This window comes from Aquarana catesbeiana, linkage group LG04 (assembly GCF_042186555.1).
Source record: "Aquarana catesbeiana isolate 2022-GZ linkage group LG04, ASM4218655v1, whole genome shotgun sequence".
Lineage (NCBI taxonomy): Eukaryota > Metazoa > Chordata > Amphibia > Anura > Ranidae > Aquarana > Aquarana catesbeiana.
The window spans coordinates 494,466,740-494,490,913 of NC_133327.1; the positions used below are offsets into that span (position 1 = coordinate 494,466,740).

Here is a 24,174-nt window from a genome sequence, read left to right on the forward strand (position 1 = left end):
CATATAACCTATACGCACATCACCGCATTGGTATATGGCTTTCAGCAAATGCACATAATGGAATATAGCCTCTGGTTTTTTCTCTAGATGCTGTAGAACTATCTAAGCTGTGCGACATTTGACGTGTGTTATATGATTAGTAGACATATTTTGTGTTTGCTGGGGTATCACTCATACTATAAGGGGAATTTAGATAATTCATATACCCCACAGACCTATCACTACAAGTTTTAAAAAATAAGGGGGGGATATATGTATAGGCTATCCCAGTATTTAATGTCTATAGGTAGCGCCAATATACCCTAACTTTTTACTTTCACATAAGTGGTGATGTGTTGACCAGCAAACAAATTGCTTTGGTCCACAATAGATCTATAGAGATCTTCGGTGAAAAACAGCGAATAAAAATGAAGTGACGTAAAATCAACTGTTTCCACCTGAATGCCGGGTTGGCCAGTGAATGGGGGAAGTACGGGTGCTGCAGAAGTGGTGGGTTCCCAATTAGGATTGGCGAATGCGGCAGGAAGGGCACTATGGGCTCGACGGGCCTGTCTTTGTCTTCTTGGTGGGAGCGGGACATTACTACTCGCCAGCTTGAACTGCACTTATGGGACTCGCCACGTCACCAAGTGTTACTGCAGTGCTGGATGTACGACCTGGGTGTACTAGGCCGCTGGTGCTTGCCAGTTCACCAGAAGGAATAGCGGTGTTAGTACTTCTCTGCTCCTTACGAGAGCCCTGCGGTTCTTGCACCTCAACGGCAGAAGAAGATTGGGGTCTGGTACGCCTGATCTTGGCAGGGACCACAACTCCGTTGTAAGAGCTATCTGTCATGGAGCCGCTGTCGTCTACAGGATCGTATTCTGAGCCTGAATCTGACAGATGAGTGACTTCCTCTTCACTATCTGTCATGCTCAGAAACGTGCAGGCCTCTTCACTAGTGTACCTTCGATTTGCCATTTTGGGCTCTAAATTTAGTGGTACACTAGTGAGACTCACAGGTAAAAAGAGCTCCTGACTGTCAGCGACTGTATCAAAACGCTACCAAAAAAACTGTTAGTGATCGCAGGGATCAGGCCTGACTCTGCGAACGCTGCAGTTATGTGTTTAGTAAGTGATAGCGATCGATACTGCACTGGGGTGGGCTGGGCTGGGCTAGGCTAGGCGGAGGGGCAAAACGCAGGTGCTAACAGGTATCTGGGCTGATCCAGCTAACACTGCATTTTGGGAACTCTAAACTGCTGGGGACGCCAGTATAGATCTGATCAGATATTGATCCGTTCAGATACTATACCACTAAGGGAGGTGTATGCTGCGTGCGTGGGTGTTAGCTGTACTGGCACTAACCTGACGCTGCCTGGGGCAACACAGACCCTATCTGACCCTAATACCTAACTTATATCACCCGCCGGCAATCAGGAGGTTAAACCTTTATTAGGTAATAAACGGCGGGTGCCCTGACACTATAAAAAACAAACTAATGCCGCGTACACACGACCGAACCGGAGTCCGTCGGACGATTCGATCGATGGACAAAAACCGCCGCTAGGGCAGCTTTTGGCTACTGGCTATAAACTTCCTTGTTTTAGTCCGGTCGTATGTCATCACGTACGAATACTTCGGACTTTAGTTGATTGCGTGTAGGCAAATCCGTTCATTCGGAAAGTCCGCCGGACAAAGTCTGCCGTAAAGTCCGTTCGTGTGTGCGCGGTATAACCCATAACAGTTATACGGTGATCACTGGTGAAAGGTTTAACTAGGGGGCAATCAGGGGGTTGAAACCTTTACTAGGTAGTATATGGGGGTACCTGTTGCTATAAAAAACTGACGCTGAACCTAAATACTTACCTGGTAACTAGCGTCACCTGTGACACTAATACAGCGATCAGAAAAAAGATCGCTTAGTGACACTGGCGACAGGGGTTAACTGGGGGGTGATCAAGGAGTTAGACCTTTATTAGGGGGGTACCCTAGACCTAGAGGGGCCTACCACTAACTGCCCTACCACTTATAACAGTCACAAATGACACCAATGCAGTAATCAGTGAAAAAAAAACTGCTATTGGTGTCACTGTGCCAGGGGGTGCAAGGGGGGGGGGTGATTAGTTCTACTGTAAGTGTAGTGTTGGTGCACTTACTTGGATGTCTTCTCTCCTTGGAAGCCGTAACAAAAAGGCTTCACGAGGAGCGATGACATCACTTCCTCTGCTTCCGTTTTCATTACAGAAGCAGAGGAAGCATTCCATTCGCCAGGAGCGATCGCGAGGGGGTGGCCATGAATCAGTGGCCTCCCCCTCAGCACGGATCGCCAATCGCCGCAGGCACTGGGGGGGCGATCGGGCCCCCCGCCCGCTGGGAGGCAGGGACGTACAGGTAAGCCCTTATGCCTGCCCATGCCATTCTGTCGACGTACATCGGCGTGCGGCGGTCAGCAACTGGTTAAATAATAATATTCATCGGTCAATTATGCATGATTTCTTATTCCATCTTCTTTAGGTATGGATCGCTTTAAGGTGAGCCCTGTTAGGGAGATCGTGGGCGGCGGCCTTGTCTTCTTTATTTCCCTTGGTGGACATTGATTCCTCTCTCAGGACGGCAGAGGAATAACTTTACAGAGTAAAGGGGGCTGAATACAAATGCACGCCACACTTTTCAGATATTTATTTGTAAAAAAAATTGGAAAACCATATAATATTCCTTCCACTTCACAATTATGTGCCACTTTGTGTTGGTCTATCACATAAAATCCCAATAAAATATATTCATGATTTTGGTTGTGACATGACAAAATGTGGAAAATGTCAAGGGGTATGAATACTTTTTCAAGGCAGTGTAAATAAATGTATTATTCAAACAACAAAAGTGTTTCTATTCTTAATTATTTTCATTAGCATAAAGCAGTGATCTCCAAACTGCTGCCCTTTGCTTGCATTTATCTGTCTGTTCTGAATGTGCCTCATTACTATTATTCTACACGTATACATTGTCTTTGCGCCAGCATTAACTGTAATAACAATGGGATACTATTCCACCCACTCACACCAACATCTGGTCCCCCTAAAGTCCAAAGGACTTTGTTTAGAAAGTTTGGAGACCTCTGGCAAAGAGTAAAAGAAATGCTGTTTGTTGTCACTTTCTTACACTGAAATGGAGAGATGGTGTTTGGTTGCAATGGGCAGCACAGTCATACTGTATATGAAAAGGCACCAATGTGTTCAAGTAGTTTGTGTTTTTTAGTATTTATTTATTTTTTACCAATGAAATGGCGTGGGTGATGTGTGACGCGAGTTGTAGCAGGGTTGTGAGTTTTAATTTTTTTTGCATGTAAAGTGTCTTTTTCCCCATCTTAAAAAGTTGGTAGATATACAGTATCAACAATTATTTAATTACTTGAGCTGATCATTTTTTTTCTTTAAAAATGAATTCCAACTTTGCTACCACTTTTGTTTGGGTCCCTCATCATGTTCGTTCGGGCCCTTCACTAAGAAATGTGGCTGCTCTCAGCGTTGTATAGCGTCCACTACATACAGTATATGGTGCTTTGTTCTGACAGCTGTAGAAGGACGTCATTCGTCCATCTCAACCAGAAAAAGTTCATAAAACTACAAGGCTTCCTGTAAATGGCTGAGCAGCACTCAGCCCAACTCTTTTGTTCCTGGGAATGGGATGGGCAGTCTCTGTACTGCTTCTGGGACGCTAATGCTACATACAGTTTTTACAGCGCTGTGACAGCAACCACATTTCTTGGCCCAAACAAACTAAAGTGATCGCAAAGCTGGAGTTAGGCTTTAACAGAATCCCACTGCAATGTCAGAGAAACAATAGATGCGAAATGTTGCTCACCCACCTCCTTTGCATACAAAAACAGATAAAATATGGTATCTCTTGAGAGCAAAACCTTTTTTTATTTTTATTTTTTTTAAGGTATGGATAGAGTGAAATGGGATTAAAATACCTGCTATATTTTTATTGCGGTTTCTTTCCTCATTAGGGAAGCTCAACCTCTCACTTTGTCCTGTTTAGGCCCTGATGCACACAGAGCATTTGTATTTCTTCTCTGAACGCCTTTTACTACTGGCAGGAAAAAGCAGCTTAAAAAGTGCTCCTAAAGTTGCTCCTGGCAGGAAAAAGCAGCTTAAAAAATGCTCCTAAAGCAGTGTACTAAACCCATGTTTAGGCACTTATGGATTCCAATGGCCATAGTATTACTTTATTCTGGCCATTGGAATCAATGCTCAAGCGCTTTTTCTGCTCAAAAGATCCTCTCCTGAACGTGCTGGTGATGTTTTTTTGTTTCCGCCTGTAAACTCCTGTGTGTGCATGGACACATAGGCTAACAGATGTGCTTTTACAGGCAGAAAACAAAAGATGAGCAACTGTAAAAGCGGCGTTTTTTTAAGCCCTGTGTGCATGAGCTGTTACTGTTATAATAAAGAGTAAAAGTAAAGAAAAATCACAAATTTGGGGTTTTCAATTAGGCAGCCATAACTCAGAACAAGAATAGAGCAGAAATCTACCACTGGGGACAATAGTCCTGGTGACAACCAGGACATTTATCACTTTGGAGGGATTTCCTCTCACTTCCTGCTGGAACAATGGGACAGAAAGAGAAGGGGAAGCTCCCCAGTGGGACACAGGTGACAAGCAGAAACTGCCAGGGGTTATAACCCTCCCTTACATCCAAAATAAAAAAAAAATTGCCTTCACTTCTATTTTAATCCCATGCAGGTATACATCTTCTCTCCTTAACCAATAGATGGTACTGTGCATATAAAATATCCTAGAGGTCATAGGATGCCTGAAAGCTTCCTTTACCTTCCCAGACAGAAGTAAAGCAGAAGTAGGCAACTAATTATTGTCAGATTTTCCAGGGGGTCTTGTTGATATATTGAAGATTTATGCAGCTCTTAGTGGGTACAACAATTTTATACACATTTTTAGCACAACCCCCTGACCCCCCCCCCCCAAAAAAAAAAAACAAATATCTATTGCTTGTCTGTCTGAATCTGCAGTTCTTCAGCGATTGACCCCGTATATGTTGTGTGTTCATCCTGAACATAGAATATAGAAACGGAAGAATATATAATGCCTGAAAAACAGAGAAACGTGCAAGAAATTATTATTTAAATAATTTATCTTTTTGATGTAATGATTTTGAAATAACAAGCAAGCGTTTAGAAATTACACAATTTTGTCTTAAAGTGGAACTTTACATAAACATTTAAAGTGTGTGAACAGGCAAGTTTATTTGTTATTGCAGAAGACAATAGGGGGCATATTTATGAAGCTCTAGAATGTGACTTTCACCAAGCGTTCACTGGTGGTGAATCACTTTCATTTAAAACATATGTAACTGGTAGATTCATGAATGTTTGGTAAAAGACATATTAAGTGCCCTATAAATATGTCCCCTTGGCTCTGCAATAAAGGAATCTCACATGCCTGTTTGCAATCTTCTGAAAAAAGTACAATAATTTGAGTATGCGCAGCACATAGTACATTTTCCGGCATGAATGAATTCCTGCGCGTGTTCCAAAGTTACAGAATCCCTGTACAGCCAAAATGGCAGTAAAACCTGAACCCCAAAGAAGAAGACTGGGCGAAAATATTGGTGCTGGGGAGAGAGCTCAGGGACAGTGCCAGTGGCATGAGCAAAGTTGATAAGTTCAAGTTAAAAAAAATAATAATAAATGGACATGTTTTTGCAAGTAAAAAATGTGCAATTATTATTTTTTTTACACTTGAGCCTGCAGAGCATTTCTCTCCCGATCAGTGGATTTTGAGTGCAATGTCGGGATCCTGCAGACAGTGGAATATGGGACTTGTAGTTCATTCATACACAGAACTTTATGAATGATGCAGCTGTGTGGGCAGAGCCATACACAGCCATCCTGTTTCTAAACTGTGACAGTGGGGAGAAGATCCCCCACCCACTGTTATGTGGGTGGATCGGGAGGTGTGGGCAACTACTGTATAGTAACATGTTACACCCTAAATATGGGTGTAACATGTTACTACAGGTGAACTTAGCCTTTAAAGTATTAAACCATCAGTAGGCCAAGCCCCAAAATGTAAGATTTAAAAAACATAATTTACAGATCTATATTATGGCCAACTAAAACCTAACCGGACAAAATAAAAAAGGCATACCAACAAATAATACAGAGATGGAGAGCTTTATCATTTACAAAACAGCTAGGCAGTGCAAAATTTCATGACCAGGACATTTTTTGCTATTTAGCACTGCACTACTTTAACTGGTAATTACACGGTCATGCAACGCTGTACCCAAATAAAATATATTTTTTTTACACACAAATAGCTTTCTTTTGGTGGTACTTGATCACCACTGGGTTTTTATTTTTTATCATATAAACAAAAAAAGACCAAAAAAAAAAAAATTCAAATAAGTGTATATTAATTGGTTTGTGTGAAAGGTACAGCATCTACAATTATTACTAATGTTCATATAAATGAACATCTGGGTAGCAGTGACCATAACGTGATTTCATTTAAAACTGATAAAAAGTAGGGAATACAGTATAAATCACAGTCATAGGTACATACACATTTGCCTAACATTGACGGCGAAAAAACTGTAGTCACCTACAAACGGATATTACGTCCACATATTTCAACATGTTTCGCCAATGTGGCTTCATCCGGAAAGGAACGTAACACTTTATTTAGTAACCATAAAAAAGTACATATTTCCCAGCTTTAGGTCTATAAGAAAAAGAAAAGAAAAAATTGTGTTAATATACATTTTTATTTTACATATTATAAACATGGCTAAGAAACAAAACCCCCCCCCCCAAAAATGGGGAACCCCCCGCCCCACACACACAACCCCAAAAAAGGACCTCATCCCCCAAATGAAAAAACCTCGTACCTTGAAGAGGGCAAGAGAGTGTGTGTTCAAATGGAGGTTCTTCCAGGCCGGCTAGCATTCCCATACCCCACTCCAGTCCAAACGTAGCCAGATCTCCCATAGGGAGGGATGTAGCGATTATTCAAAAACACACAGTAATGCCTGTAACATGTAACGTATATTTAATATTTTTGAATTATAGGGGAGGGGAGCACATGTTCAAAGCAGGCCCCAAGGAAACATGAACCGTACTCACCTCCAACAAAAGCGTTGCAAAAATGTATACTGGGAGCTCAAGTGGACAAAGCAGATAAACGATCCTTAATTTTGTACTAATATATTTGAAGATTTCACTTATTTGAAAAATATTTGATAAATAGCGATGTCCCCCATTTGTAGAAAACCCCCACCAGCCAGCGGTCACTTCAAACCGAAAGGCGGTGGAGGCACATGGGGCACAGGTGAACAGCAGACACAACCGGTGACCGGGTGATAGAGCATCAAGACTACGCCTATCAGTAAAACACAAGAGAGAAAAGAAAGTAAGCTAACATCTAAGTTTCAACAAAAAATGGGAAGGATTAGTGTTCGATTGATCAGAAAAGTTTACCTGCAGAATCGTCACCTTGTCTCCTGAGCTCCCAGCATGGCCATCACCATGGCGGGTTTAAATATCCCCCCATTGGCACCAAATCGCGGCGTGTGATGTCACACCGCCGTGATGACGCAACGCGGACGCAAGAACGAAGGTGCGCGAGGCACGGAGTAACACCCGGAAGCCGGAAGTGTGTGAATGCTGGTGCGCGCCGCAATGCCTCACCGCATACATGCAGTGCAGACACCACCCGGGTGGAAGCATTCCATCTCTGGGTGTGTGTGTTTGTGAGCTATGCTGATGGTAAAACCTCAGGATGCTGTGTCATATGGGAACCCTCAAGGAGGGCATACAGCAGAATAAGGAATCCTCAAAAATGAGGTACCAATCCCGCTGCATATCCTCGGGCTTCCGTACGGGGATCTATGGCAAAGAGGAACTGGAATATGGGCATGAAAGGCATACCTGCATGGCGCGATGGAGAAAAAGAAAATGGAACATACAATAGGTACATTGGTAAAACAACAACCACGCGTGTGCAATACATCTTTTTAGAAAACGTTCCCACAGATTACAACAGTACCCATAAGCAAACATCAAGATGTGTACACTAAATACATTTCATTTTAGATAATATTGAACCTCAGAATAAGAGGAAAAAACTGGCAAACACCTTTTCTAGAGGATCCCATCAGACATCAGCCTAACACATGTTCATCAGGCTCTCCAAAATTCCAGGGTGATACAAGGAAAGAAACGACCAGGGAGACGTGGTGACAAAGATGGAAAAGGGATAGAGAGAGACAGAGGTTCAAAATAGCTACAAAAATGATTTATAGCTAATCCCCTCCCGCCTTTTGGTTTGAAGTGACCGCTGGCTGGTGGGGGTTTTCTACAAAGGGGGGACATCGCTATTTATCAAATATTTTTCGAATAAGTGAAATCTTCAAATATATTAGTACTAAATTAAGGATCGTTTATCTGCTTCGTCCACTTGAGCTCCCAGTATGCATTTTTGCAACGCTTTTGTTGGAGGTGAGTACGGTTCATGTTTCCTTGGGGCCTGCTTTGAACATGTGCTCCCCTTCCCTATAATTCAAAAATATTAAATATACATTACATGTTACAGGCATTACTGTGCGTTTTTGAATAATAGCTACATCCCTCCCTACGGGAGATCTGGCTACGTTTGGACTGGAGTTGGGTATGGGAATGCTAGCCGGCCTGGAAAAACCTCCATTTGAACACACACTCTCTTGCCCTTTTCAATTTACGGGAGTTTTTTTCCATTTGTGGGGGTGGAGTCCTTTTTTGGGGTTGTGAGTGTGTGTGTGTGTGTGGGGGTTCCCCTTTTTTTTTTTGTTTCTTAGCCATGTATATGTCAGTTTATAATATGTACAATAAAAATGTTGTATATTAACACTATTTTTTCTTTTCTTTTTCTTATACACCTAAAGCTGAGAAATATGTACTTTTTTTATGGTTACTAAATAAAGTGTTACGTCCCTTTCCTGATGAAGCCACACCAGCGAAACATGTTGAAATATGTGGACGTAATATCCATTTGTAGGTGACTACAGTTTTTTCGCTGTCGATGTTAGGCAAATGTGTATGTACCTATAACTGTGATTTATACTGTATTCCCTACTTTTTATCAGTTTTCTGTAATAAATAATTTAACTTTTTAAGATCTGAGTATATTTACTTTCTTCCTTTCTTTCTACCTTTATAGTCCCATATCCCCCACCTATCGATGTCATACGTCTTAGGGATGTTGGTACCGTATTATACTAAAGTATTTTGGAGCTGAACTCTGCCCATATTTTTGATAAAAACACAACTTTAAGAGAACACATTTTCCAAGGATGAGGGCTGCTCTCTAAGTCTTAGACTGGGAGGGAATATTGGTATTATTGAATACAAAACAGAAATGGGAATTCTTCAAAAAGACTGTATGTGAACACACTGCAAAGTATATTCCCATGGGCAACAAGTTTAAAAGGCTTTAAAGGGGTTGTAAAGTCAGAAGGTTTTTTCTTTTAATGCATTCTATGAGCTTTCAAAAAATAAATATTTAAATGCTACAAAGAATAAAACATGATATGTAAAAGGTGAATCAAGGTCGCAAAAATTCAAAACGAACGACAGATTGCAAAAGATAGGACACAAATTCTTCAAATATATTATTAGTAAAAAGGCCAGGTCTATGCATGCAGGCCCTTTACAAAATGGGTGACTGGGGACAAAGAGAAGGCAAATGTATTAAATACCTTCTTCAGCTCTGTGTATACAAAGGAGCATGGGGGAGCTATTGTCCACAATGGCTCAAAATTGATATGGTTCAGAAATATTTAGACAGAATAAAAGGTGGATAAAGCACCTGGACCAGATGGCTCACACCCACAGATCCTAAAAGAATTTGAGCTCTGTCATTTCAATTTCCATTGTTTCTAATTTTTAGAGACTCTGACTGCAATAGTACCACTGGATTGGTGTAAGGCCAATGTGGTGCCTATATTTAAAATGGGATGAGGAGGTAAGTAAAACCTTGGACAGAGGGGTGGCGGTGGACGTGGTATAATTGGATTCTGCAAAAGCGTTTGACGCCGTTCCCCACTCATGGCTAATGTGTAAGGTAAAGTCTACAGGCTTGAAAAAATCAGTTTGCAAATGTATACAAAACTGGCTATTGCCATGAATGCAGCACCCCCATTGCCATGAATGCAGCCCCACCATAGCCATAAATGCATCAGCCCCACCACTGCCATGAATGCAGCCCCACCATTGCAATGAATGCAGCCCCACCATTGTCATGAATGCAGCACCCCTATTGCCCTGAATGCAGACTCACTATTGCCATCAGTGCAGTCTAATCGATGACCATCTGCAGCCTCGGAGGGGGGCGGGACGAGCGCCAACAGATTACATACAGGAGAAACTCCTGTTTTCTCGGCGGCCTCCTTAATACAAAGTCCCGGCTCCTATGATGGTCAGAACAGTCGTCCAATGGCAGCGCAGGAGACAGGACTTCCTATTACAGAGGCCGCCGCCTAAACAGGAAATTCTCTTGTATGTAGGGCACTTGTCCCGCCCCCTCCTTGTCCCCTCCGAGGCAGCCAGAATATATATCTTTTGTGGCCCCAGCATACGGAGATTCGTTGGGGGCCACAAAAGATATATATGTCCAAATTACCAGGCGGGGCATTCGAAACCTGAATGCGGGCTGGACTTTGGACGTGCCTGGTCTAAGGATATCAGTGGTGTACCCCAAGGTTCAGTGTTGGGACCCTTACTTTTTAAATATATTTATAAATGATATAGGGTTAAAAGTTTAAAAGTACCATTTCAGTCATTGCAGAGGACACCAAGCTATGCAGTGGAAAAGCGATCTTACTCCAACTTACAGCCAACCTCAATGCACTGTTTAATTGGGCAACTATGTGGCAGATGAGGTTTAATGTTGAAAAGTGTAAATTTATGCACTTGGGGGCTAAGAATATGCATGCATCATACATACTAGGAGGAGTACAACTGGGGCAATCGATGGTGGAGAAGAATCTGAGAGTTTTGGTAGATCATAAGCTTAACTACTTAAGGACCAAGCCTCTTTTTGAGATCTGTTGTTTACAAGTTAAAATCAGGTTTTTTTGCTAGAAAATTACTGAGAACCCCAAAACATTATATATATTTTTTTTCAGACACCCTAGAGAATAAAACAGCGGTTGTTGCAATACTTTATGTCACACCATATTTGCGCAGCGGTCTTACAAACGCAATTTTGAATTTTGAACGCAAAATTCACTTTTTTTTAATTAAAAAAAAAGGAAAACAGTAAAGTTAGCCCATTTTTTTTTTTTTTTGTGAAAGATAATGTTACGCCGAGTAAATTAATACCGAACACGTCATGCTTAAAAATTACGCTCGCTTGTGGAATGGCAACAAACTTTGACCTTTAAAAATCTCCATAGACGACGTTTAAAAAATTCTACAGGTTACCAGTTTTGAATTATAGAGGAGGTCTTTTGCTAGAATTATTGCTTTTACTCTAACAATTGCGGCGATACCTCACATGTTTTTACACTGTCTATTTAAAAAAAAAAAAAATTGGGTCTCTTTTATTCCTACTACAAGGAATGTAAACATCCCTTGTAATAGAAAAAAAGCATAACATGATCTCTTTAATGTGAGATCTGGGGTCAAACAGACCTCAGATCTCACATTAACACTTAAATGCAATCAAAAAAAAATTCCCCTTTAAGACCATTGGGCGGAAGTGACGTCGCTTCTGTCATCCAATGGTATGGAGCCCAGTGTGGGCCATCCTTCCCTCACTTGGCTCCATGTTACTGGAACGTCTCCGACGCTACCGACAGCTTCGGTATATGGCGGAGACCACCGGGGAGCAGCAGGGCGGGGGGGGGGGGGGGTGTTGCAAATAAGCCGCAGAGACCACTTTTATCCGAAAGCAGACCGCCCGCTGTTTAAAATGATACCGGGGTTATGACAGCTATCTGCGTTTTTTTTTTCTCCCCTTTTATAGTTGAACTAGATGGTCTTGTGTCTTTTTTCAACCAGACTATGTAACTATGTACAAACTATTGTACATATACAGGAAATTTTTTTTTCATAGCAGTAATAGCATTGATCAGTGACTTATAGTGGGACTGTAATAGGGTGACAGATGGGCAATGTGGCATTGACACTGGGTGGGAACTGACTATGTGACATGGACATCACCAGTGACACTAATACAATGATCAATGCTAATATTATACATTGTCACTGTACTAATGACATTGGCTGGGAAGGGGTTAACATCTTGGGGTAATCTTGGGGTGTGTATTATGTGCTGCTTTTTACTAAAAATATATTTGTTTCTTTTTCTTGCGCGCCCTGAACCTGGAAGACACCAGCGACGTACAGGTACGTTGCTGTTCCTGTAGGAGTCGCACGTCCGCAGTACAATGCGGGCTGGCAGTCCTAAAGAGGGTACAACTCAATTGAAGTGTTTTTAAGCAACACTGTCACTATACCCAACATGTCTAGGAAAGCCATACTTGTAAAAGAAGATGGTAAATGCTTTATTTTCCGCTGAAATGCTCCCTGAAGTCCTCTAGGGGAAACAGAAATGGTCCACTGAAATGGTCCATGAAGTCCTGAATTGGGAAACAGATGCTTGAGTGAGTTTTGATCGCTGCTCTCACTGAATTCTCTGACTGACCTTTACATATTACAGTATACAGCATTGACGTGGAGTTTAGCAGGAAGAACCACACAGCCCTGTGGGGGACCAATGAGATCAACACTACCGGAAGTGTTTGTTTCCCAGTGGACTTCAGGGGACCATTTCACAGAAATGGAGCAGAGTTCAGAGCTAAGGACAGCGGTAAAGTTATTTACCTTCTTCATTTATAGGTACAGCTTTCCTGAATATTTTTTCTATAGAGGCAGGATCACTTTAATAATGTATATTTAGCACTTGGAATTTTTGAAGTTGGGTAATGAAAGTTCATTGGTTGGTACCACATCCCTTGGAAAATAGAATCAATTAGAAGAAGGATGGGACTTTTGAGGTACCAAAAAAGTATGCAAAGATTTTTTTTTAAGGTATAAAAATATAAACTTTATTGACAAACAGAGTTTCTTTAAAAATGACCATATAGGTTCAAACAAAGCATATCACTTGAGTATCATGTGCAACCACTTCTTACTCTACATGTTTCACTTAAAGAGCTTCCTTAGGAGCTTCTGAAAGTGTTGCATGGAGTTTTTTTTAAGAATACTACAAAAGAAACAACAATCGTAAGAGATTATGTTTGACAATTGACATAATAAATCATAAAATTGCATACCATGACATGAAAAATTGTATACATATATTTTACACAACATTCTTTAATGAGGAGCTGAGAATGCATGCCTACCAGATGCTTGTATTTGACCAAATAATGAATGGTAGTTCCTAGATGAGAACCCAGTTTGCAGGGAGGAGCATGTGGACAACCATAGAGACAGAATAAATTCTGAAAAAGATTTTCAAATGCAAATTTTATTGTAGAATTGTATTGTACCAACTGATCCAGATTAAGCAAATCATGATCAGAGTGGACTACAACTACAACAAATTAAACACCATATTAACCACAGATTTACCTAAAAAATGCCTGTGAATATAGAACCAATGTGGTCTTCATATTCACCTTTGCCGTGGTATCTCACAGAAGGTGCAGAAAGATGTTAATAGCACTTTATGATGACCGAGGAAAAAAACAGGGATGTCACAGGTTTTTTCCTGGGTCATCATAAAGTGCTATTAACATCTTTCTGCACCTTCTGTGAGATACCACAGCAATATCTACAAATGTTTTAACTTTCTCCTCCTCAATGGGGGATATGAAGACCACATTGGTTCTATATTCACAAGAATTTTTTAGGTAAATCTGTGGTTAATATGGTGTTTAATTGGTAGTAGTTGTAGTCCACTCTGATCATGATTTGCTTAATCAGGATCAGTTGGTACAATACAATTCTACAATAAAATTTGCAATTGTAAATCTTTTTCAGAATTTATTCTGTCTCTATGGTTGTGCACATGCTCCTCCCTGCAATCTGGGTTCTCACCTAGGAACTACCATTCATTATTTGGTCAAATACAAGCATCTGGTATGGTAGGCATGCATGCCCAGCTCCTTATTAAAGAATGTTGTGTAAAATGTATGTATACAATTTTTAATGTCATGGTATGCAATTGTATGATTTATTATGTCAATTGTCAAACAAAATCTCTTATGATTGTTGTTTCTTTTGTAGTATTCTCTATAAACTTCATGCAACACTTTCAAAATACCTGAGGAAGCTCTTTGAGCGAAACGTGTAGAGTAAGAAGTGGTTGCAAATGATACTCAAGTGATGTGCTTTGTTTGAACCTATATGGTCATTTTAAAGAAACTCTGTTTGTCAATAAAGTTTATATTTTTATACTTTAAAAAAACTGCATACTTTTTGGAACCTCAAAAGTCCCATACTTCTTCTAATTGATTCTATATTAACCATTTATCATAAGGCTAAAATTTAAAAAATCGGTTTTTAAGAGTTTAATTGTTCTCAGTGCCAGTCCAAACTCCTCGCCCTTGCAAGTAAAATTCAGAGGACTGCTGCTATCTGTGTGGAAAAGTACCAGTCTACATGCTCCTTGCATAGTCAGAGCTAAAGCTCTACAATCAGCAGAACCCCCTACTCCCTCTAGCTTCCTAGTGCCCAACCAGTAGCCCAGGGGCTGCTTGAGGCACTTTGGCATTTACTGTACGGAGTCCTCAGGGCCTCTGCCAAAAGTAGTATGTGTTTCACTTACCTAGGTTCTTACTCAAGCCAGTAAAAAAAATATTCTTCACATTGGTGTTTTGGTTTATTTCTTTTACATTATTATTGGTTTCTGTGCTGTTCATCCCTTTTTATAATCAATCTTGTTGAGAGAAGTATCAAATGTGGCACAAGTCATTTTTAAGGGGCTCTAAAGAGTACAAATGTGAAAGCACTGATTTCTTTAAAAGGGGCTGTAAAAATAGTGTTCTCTAGGAGTCTCATTTAACATGTCTCCAGTCTGATTGTCTCCTGAAGCATTTCCCCAGTCTCCAACAACACCTATTGCATGTTTGGTCATGCATAATATCTAACCATCTTCTGTAGAATGTATGCAGTCTCTGACCATCTCCTGGTTCATGTTTGCTGCTTCTGACAGTCTTCTGTAGCAATACATTCACTGCATGTTATGTGCGGCCTTCTGGCAATGTCAGTGGCTGCATTTGAGGGCCCCTACATCAGGTAAGTTGACTGCTACCGCTCTAACTTGATAAATTTCCCAGAGTTACATGTTTACAGTTTCATTACCCATGTCATAGATGCAATATGAAGAATTGGAAAAAAACAAACAAAAAAAACCCCTCACTAATTAGTCTTTGCGCTCCATGCTTGTGCATCCTTTTCCCGTTTTCCATGTAATCCAGCCCATTCGTTAGATTTATAATACACTGCAAAAAAAAAAAAAAATTACCCAGGCAGTTACTTTTTTAAAAACAAAAGACCTTCCATGTTTTTAGGACTTCACCTTCACCTCATTTTTCTAATGATCCATAGTCCTCATCTCAACATTTCTACAGAATTATGGTATGTAGATATACGTGGGCTGCAATTTATAGCCTTCATCTGGAAATGCTAGTTCCCTGGCTACATGGCTAGTTCCCTGTGGTTGCAGTACTTTTTGAATTACTGATCTCTACAACATGAAGTTTTGGGTAGTTAGTTCCTAGTTCTTTTCTCACCCATTGTTTGTGTAGCAACCTCAAATGTGCTACAGTAGGTAGTGTTAGGTTTTTGTCGGTGTAGGTAAAATGTTTTGGCTTGGCTGTGTTTTATTCTGGGTCGGGTGAGTGATCCAGGGGGGGCAGGTATGACTCAGCAGGCAGCATCTCTGATACCTCTCCCTTCTTCTGGAAACTTCCAGAAGAATGGGAGGGAGGTTAGGAGGAGCTGCCTGGGGTATCCACGAGGGCCCTGACCAATCCCCAACAGATGGTTTGGCAGGGGGCAGGCCCCCTCAAATACTCGGTCAGCCCACCTGGGCAGGAGAGTTTTAAGTTGGAGATGGAGTGCTAGGGGGTTTACCCTCAAGGGCTCACCAACTAGGAGGTTGGAGATGGAGTGCTAGGAGGCTGCTGGTAGGCTCTTCAGGGTAACCCCCTAGTCTGGGAGGGGGGGATCTCAGATCTGGAAGCTCGGGTGCAGGAACGATTCTCTGATATGCCAAAAAGGAATCCTGTCCAGTGGCACGGTAGCAGGTGTGAGCACAGCAGGAGCCAGTGAGCACGTTCGGGAGATCTTCAAGGAGAAGAAAGCCAGATGGGCTGGTGAGTATTACAGTCGGAAAAGACTGAGAGGACTGGGTGAGAGCAGTCTGAGATGGATGCAGAGTCAGTCTGGGAGGACTGTGGAAAATTAGCCAGGAGGGCTAGAGAAAGGGGCAGCTGCAGCCAGGTGGGCTGGCAGTGCCTGAAGATGTGGTGGGATCAGTAGCCACAGGAGGACAGCTGGGCACTAGGACTTTGCTACACAACCAAGGGGCCCGCAGTCCCTGTTTGTAAAGGGCATTTGCTAAAATCTGACTGTGCCCTATTGTGAGATCACCTAAAAGTGTGCCAGCTCATCCTGGGAGTTTGTGCTTCAAGCATAATACACTTAACACCATGCAAGTTCGATATCCCTAATAAAACAAAACAAAAAACCCCCCACAAAGCTACCAGTACTGTGTCTTGACTCCAGAGTGCTGTGAAAATTCTGTGTGCCTGGCTGTGCAGGGTGGAGGATCCCTATTCACCAGTGGCTCCTGTGGGGGTAGCACTACATGTGTTTTAGGTGTTTCCACTTTTCCTGTTACCTGAAATATATTATAGATCTAAGGGTGTTTTCACACAGGTGGCTGGGGGGCAGTAAAACAAGCCTGACAGGGCTGTACACATGCCGCAGCTGTAAATCTTTGCTTTGTTACGCAATATTTCCTAAGTCAGTCTGCAGTTTGGCAGGTGACACCTCCTGTCAAACTTACCTAATGAGAATCAATGGGGCTACGCTGGGATAAGCTTACAGTTACAGTGCAGTCCCAAGAGGAGGCAGCAGTAGCACCTTCTAAATGCCTGTAGCTGCTGTTATACCCACCTCTGAAAAGCAATCTACCTCAGGTCACTTTTCAGAGGGCGCTAAGCATTAACACCAGTGTGAAAGAGCACTCACAGAAAGATTGGGATTTCCTCACAACAGGTATAAAAACCTAAGTGTAGTCATCTCACCACCAGAAGAAATATCAGAAAAAAAACTGTTAGCTGGTTTAACTCTCCAGCATCATCTAAACAGTGAAATATTAAATTTCAGTGGCCTGTATTTTTAATGGTTTACATATCTGTCATATTTAAGAAAAACAATGATGTGCTTTTTACTTAGCCATTGGATTGTAAATATCACAAGGGGAGAGAGACTGACTGACAATATAATTGACTAACAGACATTATAAAACATTTCATGCCAGGAATAAATGTAATAATTTAAATGATAAAATAAAAAATTGTTAATAATAAGACTGCCAGAGCTAGTAGAATTTTTCTAGTGCATACACAGGTGAAACCCATTGTTACCAGTAGGGATGAGCCGAACACCCCCCTGTTCGGTTCGCACCAGAACATGCGAACAGGAAAAAAATTCGTTCGAACACGCGAACACCGTTAAAGTCTATGGGACACGAACATGAATAATCAAAAGTGCTAATTTTAAAGGCTAATATGCAAGTTATTGTCAATAAAAGTGTTTGGGGACCTGGGTCCTGCCCCAGGGGACATGGATCAATGCAAAAAAAAGTTTTAAAAACGGCCGTTTTTTCAGGAGCAGTGATTTTAAAAATGCTTAAAGTCAAACAATAAAAGTGTAATATCCCTTTAAATTTCATACCTGGGGGGTGTCTATAGTATGCCTGTAAAGGGGCGCATGTTTCCCGTGTTTAGAACAGTCTGACAGCAAAATGACATTTTGAAGGAAAAAACTCATTTAAAACTACCGCGGCTATTGCATTGCCGACAATACACATAGAAGTTCATTGATAAAAACGGCATGGGAATTCCCCACAGGGCAACCCCGAACCAAAATTAAAAAAAAAAAATGATGTGGGGGTCCCCCTAAATTCCATACAAGGCCCTTCAGGTCTGGTATGGATATTAAGGGGAACCCCAGCCAAAATTTAAAAAAAAAATTGACGTGGGGTTCCCCCTAAATTCCATACCAGACCCTTCAGGTCTGGTATGGATTTTAAGGGGAACCCCGCGCCAAAAAAAAAAAAAAAAAAACGGCGTGGGGTCCCCCTAAAAATCCATACCAGACCCTTATCCGAGCACGCAACCTGGCAGGCCGCAGGAAAAGAGGGGGGGACGAGAGTGCGGCCCCCCCCCCCTCCTGAACCGTACCAGGCCACATGCCCTCAACATTGGGAGGGTGCTTTGGGGTAGCCCCCCAAAGCACCTTGTCCCCATGTTGATGAAGACAAGGGCCTCATCCTCACAACCGTGGCCGGTGGTTGTGGGGGTCTGCGGGCGGGGGGCTTATCGGAATCTGGAAGCCCCCTTTACCAAGGGGACCCCCAGATCCCGGCCCCCCCCCTGTGTGAAATGGTAAGGGGTTACTTACCCCTACCATTTCACTAAAAAACTGTCAAAAATGTTAAAAATGACAAGAGACAGTTTTTGACAATTCCTTTATTTAAATGCTTCTTCTTTCTTCCTTCATCTTCTTCTTCTTCTGGTTCTTCTGGCTCTTCTGGTTCTTCCTCCGGCGTTCTCGTCCAGCATCTCCTCCGCGGCGTCTTCTATCTTCTTCTCCTCGGGCCGCTCCGCACCCATGGCATGAGGGGAGGCTCCCGCTCTTCTCTTCATCTTCTTCTTCATCTTCATCTTCTTCTTCATCTTCTTCTTCTTCTTCTCTTCTTCATCTCTTCTTCCTTCTTCATTTCTTCTGCGGGCCGCTCCGCATCCATGCATGGAGGGAGGCTCCCGCTGTGTGACGGCGTCTCTTCGTCTGACGGTTCTTAAATAACGGGGGGCGGGGCCACCCGGTGACCCCGCCCCCCTCTGACGCACGGGACATGACGGGACTTTCCTGTGGCATTCCCCGTGACGTCACAGGGAAGTCCCGTCAATTCACCGTGCGTCAGAGGGGGGGGCGGGGTCACCGGATGGCCCCGCCCCCCGTTATTTAAGAACCGTCAGACGAAGAGACGCCGTCACACAGCGGGAGCCTCCCTCCATGCATGGATGCGGAGCGGCCCGCAGAAGAAATGAAGAAGGAAGAAGAGATGAAGAAGAGAAGAAGAAGAAGAAGATGAAGAAGAAGATGAAGATGAAGAAGAAGATGAAGAGAAGAGCGGGAGCCTCCCCCCCATGCCATGGGTGCGGAGCGGCCCGAGGAGAAGAAGATAGAAGACGCCGCGGAGGAGATGCTGGACGAGAACGCCGGAGGAAGAACCAGAAGAGCCAGAAGAACCAGAAGAAGAAGAAGATGAAGGAAGAAAGAAGAAGCATTTAAATAAAGGAATTGTCAAAAACTGTCTCTTGTCATTTTTAACATTTTTGACAGTTTTTTAGTGAAATGGTAGGGGTAAGTAACCCCTTACCATTTCACACAGGGGGGGGGCCGGGATCTGGGGGTCCCCTTGGTAAAGGGGGCTTCCAGATTCCGATAAGCCCCCCGCCCGCAGACCCCCACAACCACCGGCCACGGTTGTGGGGATGAGGCCCTTGTCTTCATCAACATGGGGACAAGGTGCTTTGGGGGGCTACCCCAAAGCACCCTCCCAATGTTGAGGGCATGTGGCCTGGTACGGTTCAGGAGGGGGGGGGGGCCGCACTCTCGTCCCCCCCTCTTTTCCTGCGGCCTGCCAGGTTGCGTGCTCGGATAAGGGTCTGGTATGGATTTTTAGGGGGACCCCACGCCGTTTTTTTTTTTTTTTTTTTGGCGCGGGGTTCCCCTTAAAATCCATACCAGACCTGAAGGGTCTGGTATGGAATTTAGGGGGAACCCCACGTCAATTTTTTTTAAAAATTTTGGCTGGGGTTCCCCTTAATATCCATACCAGACCCGAAGGGCCTTGTATGGAATTTAGGGGGACCCCCACATCATTTTTTTTTTTTAATTTTGGTTCGGGGTTGCCCTGTGGGGAATTCCCATGCCGTTTTTATCAATGAACTTCTATGTGTATTGTCGGCAATGCAATAGCCGCGGTAGTTTTAAATGAGTTTTTTCCTTCAAAATGTCATTTTGCTGTCAGACTGTTCTAAACACGGGAAACATGCGCCCCTTTACAGGCATACTATAGACACCCCCCAGGTACGAAATTTAAAGGGATATTACACTTTTATTGTTTGACTTTAAGCATTAATAAAATCACTGCTCCTGAAAAAACGTCCGTTTTTAAAACTTTTTTTTGCATTGATCCATGTCCCCTGGGGCAGGACCCAGGTCCCCAAACACTTTTTATGACAATAACTTGCATATAAGCCTTTAAAATTAGCACTTTTGATTTCTCCCATAGACTTTTAAAGGGTGTTCCGCGGCATTCGAATTTGCCGCGAACACCCCAAATTGTTCGCTGTTCGGCGAACTTGCGAACAGCCAATGTTCGAGTAGAACATGAGTTCGACTCGAACTCGAAGCTCATCCCTAGTTACCAGTCCTATTTGTATTCCAATATGCCACACTTCACTGAGAATAAAACTCCAGCCAAAACTATGTTAGATTCACAGCCAATGTGTTTTGGAGGGTTAAGCAATAGTCTCCCTTCATGAGACCTTGGATATATTGGGCCTAGAATAGTTGATCCTGGAATTTTATTTTTATTACAGTGTTATTAAGAGGTCGCTCAGATATGGTGTCCAGCAGCCCCTTGCAGAAAAAAAGTAATGATGTGCATGGTACCACTGAATATTCCATGCACATCACTTCAGGGGGTTCTTTTACGGTACTTCTTCATTCAGAGGACATAAACAATGCACCAGCCTTGGGTTGATTTGTCTGTGTCAGAGGTCTGCACTGCCAAATTTTATGAGAAGGGTGGCCTATGGGTGAAATTCCCATTTTCTTCTAATTGCACACTTGGTCTTTAAACATGTCTTCTGTTTTTTTTATTTTCTCTATGCTTCTCTTGGTTTAGTTTACCATATATCACATACATTATATGTAAAATGGATTGTATTGTGCTCCTAAAAAAAATTTGGATACCTGTATTTGCATATGGCACTTGGACTGTTATAACGAATATGTACTACAAATACTGTACCACTGCATATGCAGTATAACTTCATAAAAGATTTCTAGTTAGTAATATCTCACAATATCATAAAATGTGCAGTGCTTATATACTGTACTGGCAGCAAACCAGCAATATCATAAAAGGTATAGAAAGATTTCTGGACAAGATATTTCTGTTAGTCAAGGGTATTGCCATTGGTTTGCTTACATTGATCACATTTATTACTGCTATGATGTTATCAATCAGAAATTTGACATTTATAGTTTTTGTTTGCAATGGAACCACTAAAAATAAATTACGGTACGTTTATGGCCTCATTTAAGGTGGAGCTAAACTCAGATTATACCCTAACCTATTTTAACCCTATATCAGTTGGACTTTTTGTCTACTGCTGTACTACAGTGCAGTGATCTGTGTGCAGAAAATGCAACTGACTGGCTGTTTAGACAGAGGCAGCCAATGAATGGCACAGCCTGCATACAGACCCTGTGCTGTGGCTGATTGCTGAAAATAACACTGGAACCGGAGTCAAGGTGAGCCTGGAACTTATGCAGGGCTGATTTTCCCACATTAGGTTATAGTAAATACATAGTTCCAAATAGGTTAAAATGTGAATTTAGTTTGTTTAAATGTTATTTTACCTTTGTATTTTGTACAGTACATCTGAAATGTGCACTTACCTTCTAAAACAGAGGGTAACCTTCTGTTCATTGTATACCTGAAATCTTAACACAAGAAAGCTAATAATTAATAGCAATTAAAATCATTATTATAAAAGTTGACCCAGCACAACACCTACACTGCACATGATTTAGTGGGGAACACCATGTCGTTGTTTTGAGTAAAAATGTAGCCCATTCATTACCATAATTCCTTTTTACTGGTCTTTACTAAAAAAGTTTGTGTGAAAGGTTTAGTGTAGTGCAGTTTAGTAGTAAAAGTAATTGTAAACCCGTTTTTTCTTTTTTTATAACAAAAATATCATACTTACCTGCTCTGTGCAATGGTTTTAAACAAAGCAGCCCTGATCCTCCTTTTCTCAGGTCCCCCGTCGGTGCTCCTGGGTCCTCCTCCCCACTTGCTATGGAGTTACTTGTGTGGGCTTGCTCCCAAGCCGAACGTCCATATGTCCCCGCTCCCTCATCACTGGCTTTAAGTGACAGCAGCGGGAGCCAATGGTGCTGTCTCTGAGCCTATAAGGATGATGAGAGCCACTGCTCTCATGCACAACGCTGGATAGAGAGATCAGGCATAGGTAAGTAAAAGCCCGCTGGAGAGGGGAGCTGCAGTTTTTTTTTTACCTTAATGCAGAAATGCATTAAGGTAAAAAACCTTCAACCTTTAGAACCGCTTTAAGAATTGCATTTACTATAGAGGTCTATACATCTGTTCAAAAAAAGGGACAACTGAGGAGGATATAGGGATTGAGGGGTGTGGTTCCAAATGAGGGACAGTTGGGAGGTATGCTGTAGAGTGAGTCCCCTCTATTTGTGCTTTCCCCAGTACCGTGATCACACTCTCCCTGCACTTTCCCTTGTACAGTGAGCCCCCTAATCCTGTGCTTTCCCCTATACAGTGAACCTAGGGCTGGGGAAAAAAACGATTTAAATCTTGAATTGAGTTGAGAGGTCAAATTTTTTTAGATTTTATTTTTTTTTCAACGCGCCAGTCCTGAGGAGCTGCGGGCAGGAGGTTTTAGGCGAGGCCGCGGCTTCGGCCTAGTCCGCGGAGTCCGGCCTCGCCTAAAAACTGCCTGCAGCTCCCCCGGAAAGGCGCGGTGTCCAAAAAAAAAAACTTGATTCAAATCGAAAAGAATCTAGTTTTTTTTTTTTTTTTTTTAAATCGCAGATTTGTTTGTTTTAGAAAATCGCCCAGCTCTAAGTGAACCCCCTCTCCATTTGCAGTGAGTCCCCTCTCCCTGTGCTTTCCCTGTACAGTGAGCCTCCTCTCCCTGTGCTTTTCCTGTACAGTGAGCCCTCTCTCCCTGTGCTTTCCATGAACAGTAAGCCTCCTCTCCCTGTGCTTTCCCTGTACACTGAGCCTCCTCTCCCTGTGTTTTACCTGTACATTGAGCCCCCTCTCCCTGTGCTTTCCCTGTACAGTGAGCCCCCTCTCCCTGTGCTTTCCATGTACAGTGAGCCCCCTCTCCCTGTGTTTTCCCTGTACAGTAATCCTCCTCTCCCTGTGCTTTCCCTGTACACTGAGCCCCCTCTCCCTGTGCTTTCTATGTACAGTGAGCCCCCTCTCCCTGTGTTTTCCCTGTACAGTGAGCCTCATCTCCATGTACAGTGATCCTCCTCTCCCTTTGCTTTCCCTGTACAGTGAGCCCCCTCTCCTTGTGCTTTCCCTGTACAGTGAGCCCCCTCTCCCTGTGCTTTCCCTGTAAAGTGAGCCTTCCCTCCTTGTGCTTTCCCTGTAAAGTGAGCCTTCTCTCCCTGTGCTTTCCATGTACAGTGAGCCTCCTCTCCCTGTGCTTTCCTTGTACAGTGAGCCTCCTCTCCCTGTGCTTTCCCTGTACAGAGAGCCTCCTCTCCCTGTGCTTGCCCTGTACAGTAAGCCTCCTCTCCCTGTGCTGTAAGCCTCCTCTCCCTGTGCTTTCAATGTATAGTGAGCCCTTCTCTTCCTGTGCTTTCCCTGTACAGTGAGCCTCCTCTCCCTGTGCTTTCCATGTACAGTGAGCCCCCTCTCCCTGTGCTTTCCATGTACAGTGAGCCTCCTCTCCCTGTGCTTTCCCTGTACAGTGAGCTTCCTCTCCCTGTGCAGTAAGCCTCCTCTCCCTGTGCTGTGAGCCTCCTCTCCCTGTGCTGTGAGCCTCCTCTCCCTGTGCTTTCAATGTATAGTGAGCCTTCTCTTCCTGTGCTTTCCCTGTAC

General features: G+C 42.8%; 1 protein-coding gene across 4 annotated transcripts in view; it reads right to left on the reverse strand.

The window, feature by feature from the left end:
• Positions 1 to 3,885: 3,885 nt before the first annotated feature.
• CEBPZOS (CEBPZ opposite strand) overlaps positions 3,886 to 24,174 on the reverse strand; it is a 33,004-nt gene continuing 12,715 nt past the window's right edge. Inside the window, exons 3-6 of one of the 4 annotated variants that reach the window (XR_012243946.1) lie at positions 21,984 to 22,028; positions 15,412 to 15,493; positions 6,611 to 6,726; positions 3,886 to 5,089 (exon numbers count right to left, since the gene is read on the reverse strand). Coding sequence is in view for 2 of the 4 variants with exons in the window: in XM_073627702.1 (XP_073483803.1) it covers position 5,089; positions 15,412 to 15,493; positions 21,984 to 22,028 (128 nt within the window). In the remaining 2 variants the exon portion in view is untranslated. Of the gene's footprint in view, positions 5,090 to 6,606; positions 6,727 to 15,410; positions 15,494 to 21,983; positions 22,029 to 24,174 lie in introns of those variants that run through there. The other 3 variants (XR_012243945.1, XM_073627702.1, XM_073627703.1) reach the window with 3 other exon arrangements.